The following is a 12,143-nucleotide window of genomic DNA, read 5'->3' as shown; positions in this document are numbered from 1 at the left end:
ACATGCAGTTCAACGCTTTGTCCCAACTTCCCAGACAGCATGCGGGTCCAGATTTCAAGTCCACAGCTCTTATGTCTTAATAAGATGAAGGATGTTGCCTTCTCTCTCAATTGAAGTGGACTTTTCTGTAGCTAATTAAGTTTTCTGGCAGGAAATCTCCCATCTTGCAGGAGCCAGTCTCTGCCCCTGAACACAACAAATGGCAAAGCACAGACAAGAAATCCTTGAAGGAGTGACTGGCCGTGACACCAGATAAGTTACAAGGGAGATATTGGGTGCTAGAAAAATTCTGTCTGGGAGCCAGGATACTGTCTCAGTCCTCACTGCTCTCTGGGAGAACCCTGCTGGGCTACAGACACCATCAGTGAGAACAACCACCTCACAAGAGCTACCTTTAGACAACTGCTCCTTATAACGAGGCTAAAACCTACTTCATTTTCTCAAACAGGTTTGCCCTAATCCAGGAGGAAGAAGCTGAGGGACGATCTCTCTGTAGGATGGACTCACAGGTGTAACAGGTGCCACCCTTGCAAATGCCGAAGCCAGAAGTATTCATCATCATGGTGTTTCAGCTGATGCTAGCACAGGAGTAGCAGGTTTTCCTTCCTTTCCAAACCATCTGTCATGCTGTGCCAGGTAATACCAGGGCACACGAGAAAAAGCCAACAGCAGCTCAGCCTTGAGGCCCAGCCAAAAGGCACTATTTGCTTGTCCAAGGGGTTCTAGATGGCATCTAGTGACCATCTCCACCTTGAAGCCAGACCCAAAACGCTCTCAAGCCTTCGTGATCTTAGTCCCCTGAAGATGCACAAATGGGTACAGCCGTACACACACACAAACCAGCACTCCAGACACCTACCACAACGTAGACGGCCTTCTCGCAGGCTGCGCCAACCGGTATCCAGCCATTGGTAGCTCTCCGCCTGCTAATGCGCTGCTGCTTTGGATGGGAATGACCTCCCGCTGCTTTGCTGTCGGAGGCGTGGAGACAGCCCGTAGTATTTCGGAGTCCGGATTTGGAGCCGCTGGGAGGCTTTGAGCTCTGTGGGCATTCTCGGGCCATGGTCTGAGGATCAGAGTTGGGGGTCTGCAGATGAGGAACGGGTTCTGCAGCCGGTGGCACACTGGGTACAGGACATCCTGAGAGCGGGTGGGCAGGTGACGCGGGGTGCCCTGCCACAGGGATTGTGAGGTTCAGCTGGTCCAGAGACTTGCAGCCTTCTAACAGAAGGGAAGAAAAGAGGCATGTATCTCATTTGAAATATAAGACAAGTACACAATCAAGACTGTCCCAAACTACCACCGCTTTCCCCCTGAAATTCCCTTTATTGCATTACAGCAGTAAAGACTCTTCACGTTGTAATTTCATTTTGCACTGTCACTGGATTCTAAGAGCAAAGATATTTCTAAGCCTGCGATGCTCCAATATGTTGCTGCCGATGACACTGCACTATAACAAACCCATATAAAATCCCCCGAAGTAATGCCAGCCAGTAATAAACATAAGGTTGGCCAGTGTCCAAAGCAGTTCCAGCCTGTCAGTATGTATAAAAGAAATAAAAGGCTTATCATAACGATGGGAAGGATTAAACCATACTAGCACAAGCAGCCAGCTTCTTTCAAAAAGCCAAATTCTACTAATCAGGGAAAATTGAGAAGATTCTCCGAATTAACTCCAGAAATATGAAACAACATGGAACAAAACTATATAAGATGATGCACACCGCTGCCTTCAGCAAAACCGTGTCCCTAAAGCAGACGCATTAACCACAACAGGTTAGTAAATCGGCTGACGCTGCCTCTCAAAAGCATCCCAGAACACCTCACACCGCTCCAGGAGTCACAAAACAAGCCCTCAACCTAGGCCAACATGTCTGACAGAATAGCAAGTCAGATTTGAATTACCTACCGTCAGCAGGAAGAAAGCTCCCAGACCAATATACAACACACCCCTGTTCCCTAAATCAGAAAGCGTGCTTTTCAGGGTGACAAAAAGGGCAGCTTCAGGCAACCTCCAGGAGATGCCTCCAGACTGAAGCATGTCCTAGCAGATCTGTGGGACTGCACCACCGCAGAGCTGCTAAAAAAATCTGAAAGTGAGAAAACATCTGAAGTCACCAAGCTCCAGCTGAATAATTGCTGAGATCCCCTTGCAATAACAGGAAATTATTGCCTCCTGTCTCCCACTTGACCCTCCCTAAGAGGGTTGCAACAAAGCCGCCGCTGAACTGCAAGTGTGAGGGCTGCTTCGGACCGTCACGAGACTTTGCTGACCCTGAGCAGCAAAATGCCGCAGCAACTCCCCCAGCCAGCCAAGACATTAGGATGTGAGTTCAGGTATCCTGCCTGGCCTTGGCAGGCACAGGACCCACAGAGCAGTGAATCACCTCTTGAGGATTTTGCTTACAAAAGCAGTTTTCAAGCCTGAACTAAAGCAGGATGAAGCTTCACAGAAGTATCTACTAAACTTCAGGAAAGAAGCACAGACCTGGCCTTGCTGGAACCCCCCAGGACTCCTTCCTTGGCTGCACACACTTCAGCCCCTCCACCAGCGCTGATGCTGAAGCATCTCTCACAGCCTGTCTGACCTCATCCCCACCACCCTGCTTTTGAATTGCATGCTGCAAACCATCCATGGGATGGGGAAAGCAATGCCTCTCTCCTGCATACAGCAGACCACGACTGCCCAAGATTAGAGCCTGATCCCTTGATTTATACTAAACAGACACCGATATTTCCATACAAACATCTTGAACACACCAAATAGACAGATATAACACAAGGCGTGGACATGTCAAGCTGGATCCCCTTGTACCAGTGCTCTCAGATGGGAGCCTGTTGCTTGCACTCAAGTACCCCTTTAATTCACTAAAATAACCCGCTCTAGGGAAGGGTGAGATTTCAGAGGTGCACACATACATAAAGATCAACTCCTAAGCATAAGTCCCCATTAATATCCTAGGAGACCTCCTCATACACTTCAATCCACAAAACAAAGTTTGAATTATTCCAGTGGTGTAGGCTTTTAAATCAAAGTGGCTCACAGGAAGGAAACCACACCAAGGAAGATCTTAGCAGCGGGGTGGCACACCACTAGTAAATACATGCCCCTGGAACCACTACTGCCCCTGCCAGCACCATGAGAAATTACTGAGTTCGCAGGGAGGGCTGAACTCCGAAAAATACTCTGTTTGCGCCACCTGCATCCTTCTGGTTGCACAAAGTCAGAGGCACCAGCATGCAAAATTTCAGGAACGAAGTAGACTGACATGACCTCAGGGCACTACACAGAAAACTGTCAGACAAGAACACTTTGCTGAGCTAGTTGTCTTGCAAGCATTCAACTTTAAAGAGCATTGAAGCCACTTGTGAACACTGTCTAGCTGCTACCGTAGGAAGCGGCACCATGACAGCAGGGATGTTTAGGGAAAACGGAAATTATACTTCAACCAAATGCTTCTGAGTTTCAGCAGCTTCCTACAACGGAAGATAACAAAGCCTCGCTCAAACCGAGCACTGAACCAAAACTTCATCCACCTACCTGAAAATCTCTTAAGTGGATAAGTTGTGCCTCCTTTTGACTCAAACATGGGGTTAACTGAAAGACCAATGTTAACACTCCTAACAGTTGGAGAAGCAGCCTTGTACTGTTTGCAGATGGCAGCACTGTCTAGCTTGATGGCTTTTATACAAAGTACTGGTGTCTGATAACCCCCACACAACAATCCAGTTTTAAATATTTCAAAAGATATTTTTCAACAGCAAAGGCAAAGCTCCAAGATAAAGCACATTGGAGGACAAAGTCTGAAAAAACACAGGACAGAAGAGAGCCAGGCAAATAACTATATCACCTCTTACACCGTCACCTGTTCTCATTTCAGTGCTTCATTTTCAGACATTAAGAGCAAAGAAGGGACCACTACTCACCAAACTAAGCGTACCTGGCACTTACATCACCGCAGTGAAGTTCAAGCATCTGCTCAAACAGTAGACTCAAATCAAATTGTTACACAGCCCTGCCCGATCCGATTTATAAAAATCTTAAAAGACTGCATCCCCCATACAGCTTGCACCAGTAACAGTCTAACAACCGAGTCAATGCCTGCTTCTTCACACCACTCTGCTCTGCAAGGATGCTTCAGTTCTGAGCGCGAGCTTTTGGGAACGGAGGAGTAAGTCAGCCTGATGTGCTTTAGACCCTCCGCTCAGAGCAGCGCAGCAGGATGGCGAGAAGCCTTGCAGAGCATGTAGGAACTAAAAACCACTCATTTTACACAGATCAAAGCCATGCAGTTAGCTCCAGCATGACAAGTCATGAGTCACCTTCTCACTGCCCAAATCCTTTCACCAATTCCATGCTTTCCACACCAATAAGACCTTTCAGTGGGAAAAACCCTCAGGGCTAAAAATGGGGGAAGGGGAGCCAAACACAGATTCTTTCTGAGCCGCAGTTCGGCTGCCAAGCTGAGACGCACCATGCGCAGAGGGAGTTTGCCTCCTGGCAACGAGATACCTTCATTAGCCACTGCGCCGAACCAGCCCTCTTCTCCTAGGAACACCAAATGAGATTTGCTCGCACTTTGCACCTTACCTGCTGCAAAAGGCATTTTGTAGGGGTAGCTGTTCCGTCCTGCGTGCACGCTGCTAATCCTGCCCTCTGGCACGTGCACAACTCCGCAAACGCTGTAACTGTTAATCGCCGTTCCTTCTCCACAACAGTACGGAGAGTTACACCAGTGGAGTGGCTGGAAATGAGCACCTGATGGCAAGGAACTGGGCGATACCAAGAGCCCCTCGCAGGTAGCAGATTGCGAAAGCTCGTCCTTGGGGTAAACGGAGCAGTGAGAGTAGCCACTGTATCCACTTTGGCCATAATAAACGTAAAACCCGTTCAACGGAGTCAGATCCGAGGATTCATAGAGACATCCACAATCCGTGTGATTTCCGGGCACAGGCAAGGGAGGGAACTGCTGCGCAGGAAAGGAAGGCTGATGAAATTCCTGTTTGGGGGTTGGGGATTTCTCTCCGGGTCTTCCATACTCCGGCTTCATGGAAGCTTGTCCGCCCATAAGCAAAGGCAGTCTGTGGTAGAAACCCTCTGTGCTAGCATAGGAGCTAGACAGTGACTCATAAGGGACAGGTTCTGTCGTCCCGTAGAGCCTAGAGGAGTCCCGCTGCTCTCCTTTCCCAAAAGCACCTAGAGTAAGTCCTCGCCAGCCATGCTGACCTTCCATTTTTAAGCCAGTCATTTCCTTCTTGGATTTGACGCAATTCTTCCTACCGGCTTTGGCCCATTTGAGCGTAGATTTTGAACAGTGGTTCTCAGACTTGCCTTCTCCATCCGATTTACTCCTCTGCTTCAGTGGTTGGTCTTTCTCATGGGTCAGCTTCAGAAAGGCCACAGCATTCAGGCTGGCCAGTCTCTTTGGGGTAGGGTGATAGGAGATGGCACCATCCTCCCTCTTTGTCCCATCATCGAAGACCTCATCCAGTGAATGGTCACAGCTATTGCATTTCTGACTGGGCTCATGCCGGTTTTTTCCTTTACCTGTTTTCACAGCTGTTTTTTCCAGCACAGGCCAGTTGTCACCAGCTTTGCAATGCAAGCTCTTCACAGTGCAGTCTCCACCAGCTTTAATGGAGTCCCTCCGAAAACGCCTGCTGGATAATAAGCCATCGTCCCGTTCAAAAAGCAGATTGTTCACTGCCTCTGCATTCAGCGAGGCCAGCCTGCGTTTCCTGGGCTCAGAAGGAGCAGTATCAAGGTCTTGCTCTGTCCCTGGGTAAGTTATTGTGCACTTTTCCCCAGATGAATCACTCTTCCCTCCTCCCACAGGCTGAGCTTGTTCGGAGAACAAAGCAGGTCCCAAACCCTCCATCCAACTGGGAAGGTCCTTTTTTTTACAGCTCTGAGTCTGTTTCGACAGAGATCCAGCCACATCCTCCAGCCTGGTAAGGAGCACTTTGCAGGTCTTTTTGTTCACTGAGGGAAGGAGACGTCTCCTCAGTGGGTATGTCTTTCGCACTTCATGCAAATTCTTGCTTTTGTTTGTCCCCACAAACCCACTTGGACAGTTCGGAGCCTCGGTGGCATCTCCATCTCTCTGCTCACCACACTCTGCGTCGGTCCTGTCCATCCTCCTGCTGCCTGTTGGTGATGAAGCTTGGCCAGCAGTACCAGCTGGATGTTTCAGAAGGAAAAGTTGTTTCTTCCGGGCATGCGTCATAGGATCAATGTCCAATCCTGAGAATGAACAGAAGAAAACATCTATTAATATCGCTGAGAGGGACCCATCTCCTCACAAAGAACCAACTGCCAATTAGGAAATATTTGGAGAAGCTTGTTTCTATACACAGAAGAGTCTTTTTGGGTGATGGCCAGTTAAGCCAATTAAGAGACAGGATGCAATTAGATGTGGTTTAATATTAAGCCATAGAACACGATAGTAATTAAAAGCAGGGCGGTGACGGCAAATGCCACAGCAGCTGGGAAAACCAGGGTATGGCCAGAAAGCTGTTTCACCCAGCTCCCAGTCCAAGTACATCCTCTGTTACACCAATGCTGTTTCTAACACATTACACATTCTCATCAAATCTACTAAAGCTGATCTGAATGCTGGTCCAGGGCATACAGCAGAAATAAATCCCAGGTATTTGACTGCTTGCATGTTGATACAGGCAGGCTGTTTCATTGTCATTTTCTGAAACAATTAGACAGAAGAAAAACAAAAAGTCCACCTACTCACGTGAAAAGTAAATTTCATCTATTAAGCAGAGATCTGCCAACATTAATAAATTAAATACATGCAAATCCCTATGCAGGTTAGAACCTGGCTACCCACCGCTTTTGTCATTCCCTGCAGTTGCATTTTATAAAAGTTGTGGACATTAAACAACCAAACCATCATGTTCGGCAGAGAGGCCCTAAAAATACATTTATGGGAGGAGAAAGAATTACTCAGCTATATGCCATTCCTGATTTTTCATCTAGATGCTATGTCAAGTCACTGTTCAAAACCAACACAAATTACTAAAATATAAAAATAAAGAGATAAGAATCTGCACCCTGAACAAGAACCACCTCGCTGAAGGCATGGCTGAGCAAACCAACACCCAGCACCCTAACAACGCTGCTGGCAGACCAGAGAGCTTCAGCACATCTGGACTTTCCCAGCCAGGTAAAACATTACAGAAGTGGTCTGGCTCTGATTTACCGTAAGGGAACTTTTCCTGCAAACACACATGGCATGCCAGCCTCAGGAGGATGATGGCTCCCTCCAAGCAATACATCGCAAGATGTCTCCATGGAAGGGCAGGAAGGAAGCATCAGACCCAGAAGAAACAGAGACAACTGCTGACTGCCTTCACCCAAAGCAGCAGCAGCAGAGACTGTGTGCTCACCTAGTCATGCAACGAGTACATCCCAGGCTTTCTGAGCACACCACGAGTAGGAGCTTACTACTAAATGGCCTCTAAGTATTTAGTAAGCAAGCAATATGAGAGGAACAGCACCATGCAGAAAGCCCCTTTAGCCATATGTTGGCTTCATGAGTTAGCCAGAAAACTAAACCCGATTTTTAATTTTCCTGTGCCATTTTTAGCAGAAGGGTTACTGTGCCTTTGCACTCTTGCATTTCAACTTTAGCAAGTGACCTGCAGCAGGCTTGTGTCAGGTATTTGAGGAATTAAGCGATTTTGCAGTCTGAAGGAGCACACATTCACATAAGCAGCTGTAGGTCTAATGCTAAGAAAGGATACGGGTAGGTGATACTAACCTATAAACATTAAAAATTCAGCCTGAGCAATGTTGGAACAGAATCACAGAACGGTGGTTTGGGTTGGAAGGGACCTTAAAGATCCTCTAGTTCCACCCCAGCTGCCATGGGCAGGGACACCTTCCACTAGACCAGGTTGCTCAAAGCCCCGTCCAACCTGACCTTGAACACTTCCAGGGATGGGGCAGCCACAACTTTTCTGGGCAACCTGTTCCAGGGCCTCACCACCCTCAGAGTGAAGAGCTTCTTCCTTACATCTAATCTAAATCTACCCTCTTCCAGTTCAAAGCCACTACCCCTTGTCCTATCACTACATGACCTTGTAAAAAGTCCCTCTCTGGCTTTCTTATAGGCCCCCTTTAGGTACTGGAAGGCTGCTGCTATAAGGAGCCTTCTCTTCTCCATGCTGAACAACCCCAACTCTCTCAGCCTGTCTTAATAGGAGAGGTGCTCCAGCCCTCTGATCACCTTCGTGGCTCTCCTCTGGACTCGCTTCATCAGGTCCATGTCCTTCTTATGGTGGGGACCCCCCCCGAGCTGGACACAATACTCCAGGTTGGGTCTCTCAAGAGCGGAGTAGAGCAGGAGAATCACCTCCCTCGACATGCTGGTCACGCTTCTTTTGATGCGGTCCAGGATACTGTTGGCTTTCTGGGCTGCAAATGCCCATTGCTGGGTCACGTCAAGCTTCTCGTCAACCAACACGTCCAAGTTCTTCTCCTCAGGGCTGCCCTCAATCCATGCATCACCCAGCCTCCATTTGTCCTTGGGATTGCCCTGACCCATGTGTAGGACCTTGCACTTGGCCTTGTTGAACTTCATGAGGTTTGCACGGGCCCACCTCTCAAGCTTTTCAAGGTCCCTCTGGGTGGCATCCCTTCCCTCCAGCGTGTCAACCGCACACACAGCTTAGTGTCACCAGCAAACTTGCTGAGGGTGGACTCAATCCCACTGTCCATGTCACCAACAAAGACGTTAAACGGCGCCAGTCCCAATACCGATCCCTGAGGAACACCACTTGTCACTGCTCTCCACTTGGAGATCGAGCCGTTGACCACAATTCTTTGAGTGTGATTAATTAAGTCTGTATCTGAGCATCAGAAACAGCAGAAAAGGACAATTGCTTGCATTTAGCAGTATTTATGAAATAGTCAGATTCCCTTCACTGGCACCAAAGAGTTAGCCTTCATATTAGCATCAACCTAGGAGCCGTTTGATCTTCCCTGCAATCAGGTATTTGGCTGAACACCCCTCAATTGACACTAGTCTGCCACTTTTGAGGGTTTTAATTAAAGCTATTACTGCTTTTGCAGTGATTAGAACAAAGCTACTGACTTACAAGAACTGTTCGTTTGATATGGTTTAATCAAGCTGATAATTAGATTATCTATTCGAAATAAGCCCAATGTGTTTTAATTGACTTCCTTATATATGCATTAACTAAAAGAAACTTAGGAATTGAACGCCACTATGGTTTGCACGTTGCTTTTCTAGATGTCAGACTCTTCCTGACATGTTTTGGGGTAACTGACCCATTACACCCCTTTACACACAGAATAACTCCCACAGCTAGTGCCCAAATGGGAGTGCTCTGTGGGGAGCAAACATTTATGTATATCCATGTTTTTCTGATAAGAAAAACAGGTTCTGGAAATTAGGAGGATGCTTATCAAGTCAGACAATTTCCTCCAAAACTGGAATTCCTCTTGCACAAGAGGCCAAACTGACTACACACAACCTCCGGAGTTTGCGAGGGGACTATAATTGAAAAAATAAATCAGGCAGAGCAGGGTTTGCAGTGGTAGACCAGGCATCCTATATAACCATGCCCTGGGGAGGCTAATGTTTCCCAGGCTATATGGACCAGTGGTTTCCTTGCAACTCTCATCCTCTTTTCTGTTGTCCCTACCAAGAGACTGAGCCTCTGGCAGAGATGCTCAGTAGAGAGGTGAAAAACCCAAAATAAACAGCTGTGGCTTGCCCTAAAAACCAGCATCAGCCACCTCTTTCTCCTCAAGCTTTCACAAGCAGCAGTCTGACCTTCTGGCCACTCACCACACATCCTTCACTTGGTGGGGCTTTATAGCCTATTACTATTCAAATGAGTTAGAATATCTATCAAAACTGAGTACTATAGACATGACTTTGTTCATACCACATCTACTCTAAAGTTATAAAAAGTCTGGTAGATATTGAAGGAAGGGGATTTTTCCAACAGTGAAGCAGAGTCATTAACAGCACAGTGACCAACTTCCTTGTTTGACCCCATAAGGAATGCCAAGACAAACAGTAGCCTAAATAAAATATGTTTTCTGGAATCTAAGCATAGGAATGCTTTAAGTAGCAGTACCTGAAATGAAAACGGATTCTCCCCCCCCCTCCTTTTTTCTACATACGTTTCCCAGAACTGCAAGAAATCCACCTCCCTCTCCAAAGCCTGGATGCAAGACCCATCTTCCAATGCGGAACAGATAGCAACGTCTTGCCGTGTTATAATGCATTTACAGCTAATACTCTAACCCAGCTTTCATCACTGACAGGCTGCAGCCAGGAACATCAAGGGAAACACTCAAGTTGAACATGCAAAGATGACAATAGAGACATCGAGTCAAAAACGCATTAAAGTGGGAAGAGCACCAAGATTCAATGCAATCCATTTTAAGAGTCTCAGTCACATAAGCCCTTTGACACGACAAGTTCTTAGGCACAATAGTAATCAATCACAGGCAGACTTTTTTTTTATTTATTGTTTTTTAATAAAAGGAGATTATGTCTGCATAGATCTCCCTCTTGGCATCTGGTCTCTAAGTTCTCTCTCCCACACTCAGAGGTCAGCTGCTCTAATACTACGAAGCACTTATCTACAGATGAAGAAGTAAATATCTGGAAATTTGTGGAAAGACAAAATAAGCCAACCCCACACATTTTAGCATTATAGCCAAGAAAATCCTTTAAGTGCCAGCAAGGAAAGCACCAGTACCATCCAGCAACACTTCCACATGACTATAAACCCTCCGAAATCCAGCTTTACAGCAGAAACACAGGACAACATGCAGAAATACAATCAAAGTAACTTAAGCAAATGCAGAAGTCAGCATTGCTCTCAAAAATTTCCACAACTGATTCCTTGGCTAAACAAAAAACCAAACCAAAAAAAAAACCCACCCCAAAACTAAAACAAAACAAACAAAAAAAATCAGCCAAATTTCTTTCCAACCTACTCAGTTTGGAGACCGAGAGAAGGTCATTCTTCCAGATCGCACCCCACTAAAAACCTGAAGTCCAAAGTCAGGTGAATTCTGTTTGTCTTCAAATACATGACTGAATCCCATTTGCTCTTCACTGGCTCAGTATTATCAGTAGTAATAAACCAATTTTGAGTGGATCAGTTACAAAGTGTGGTTAAAAAGGTTCAGTTTCTACACAGGGAACTTCCTCGTGATATCACCACGATAAAACAACCGCCATGACCCGCAGAGTGGTTTGTAGACACTAGAGTGTTGTTTATCCTCCCAAGTCCTTTCTCTGACATAATACTCCAACAGAGGTGGGAACAACCAGGTTTAGCACCCATAATGGATTGTTATCCTAGATCCATACGCAGTGTGAATTTATTACAAACCATTGTGACCAAAGGGGGAAGAAAAGATACCAACAGTTGGCTCCATATCCCACAGCAGCCAAGCGCAACATTTTAGATGTGTTCCTCAACATCTCTTTTCAGAAACTCTCTCACCTCTCCACAGCAGTCACTCTCAGCCTGGAGAATTTCGTGTATTTTGCTGTTCTCCCTGATTTGTGTCACACAGGTGCAGAAAGAGCCACTCTGAGCCTTGCGCTAAGGAGGACTTGCTACAAGACTGCTATAGTGATGCCACTGACAGTTTTGGAGAGGTATTGTGATAGGCATGAAGAAAAAACCTACTAAACCAACAACTCATCCACGTGGCAAGCACACATCCAGCAACAGGCACCAAGTAGCCTTATGAGACCGCTCTATTGAACAAACGTCATTGTTAGCACAATGGGCTACCAAGAAGTCTTTCCATGCCTACAAAAATCACCTGTACTGCATGGATTCCTTTGCTAGAGGGATGCTCCTGCTCGTTCCATTCCTGGCAAAAAGCACCGAGCAGCTAAGACCACTGGCTTACCTGTGATCTAGCAATCCCTTTTCTCCCCCCAAGCATAACACAGAAGCAGAGCTTTTGAATACTGCTCAAAACTAAATCATCTGACAGTCAAGTGTATCATACCTCAAAATCAGAGCCATGCCAAGTTTACTTACAGCAAGTATTGTACTCATGTCCGCTGGGAAGGAAGAACATCAGGGCTCTTCATCCTCTTTCCACCTTTGTATTGCTTCAC

The 12,143-nt window shown here is 46.6% G+C and overlaps 1 protein-coding gene across 2 annotated transcripts in view; it reads right to left on the bottom strand.

Moving 5' to 3' along the window:
- BAHD1 (bromo adjacent homology domain containing 1) overlaps nucleotides 1–12,143 on the bottom strand; it is a 42,304-nt gene that overhangs the window by 9,764 nt on the left and 20,397 nt on the right. For both annotated transcript variants that reach the window (XM_069804374.1, XM_069804375.1), the window contains exons 2-3: nucleotides 4,592–6,244; nucleotides 860–1,221 (exon numbers count right to left, since the gene is read on the bottom strand). In XM_069804374.1, coding sequence (XP_069660475.1) covers nucleotides 860–1,221; nucleotides 4,592–6,227 — 1,998 coding nt within the window. In that variant the 5' untranslated portion in view covers nucleotides 6,228–6,244. The remainder of the gene's footprint in view (nucleotides 1–859; nucleotides 1,222–4,591; nucleotides 6,245–12,143) is intronic.

The sequence above is a fragment of the Haliaeetus albicilla genome, chromosome 16 (genome assembly GCF_947461875.1).
Source record: "Haliaeetus albicilla chromosome 16, bHalAlb1.1, whole genome shotgun sequence".
NCBI classification, from domain to species: domain Eukaryota; kingdom Metazoa; phylum Chordata; class Aves; order Accipitriformes; family Accipitridae; genus Haliaeetus; species Haliaeetus albicilla.
Note: the sequence above shows the minus strand (reverse complement) of the source record. Positions and strands in the feature narration are given on the sequence as shown.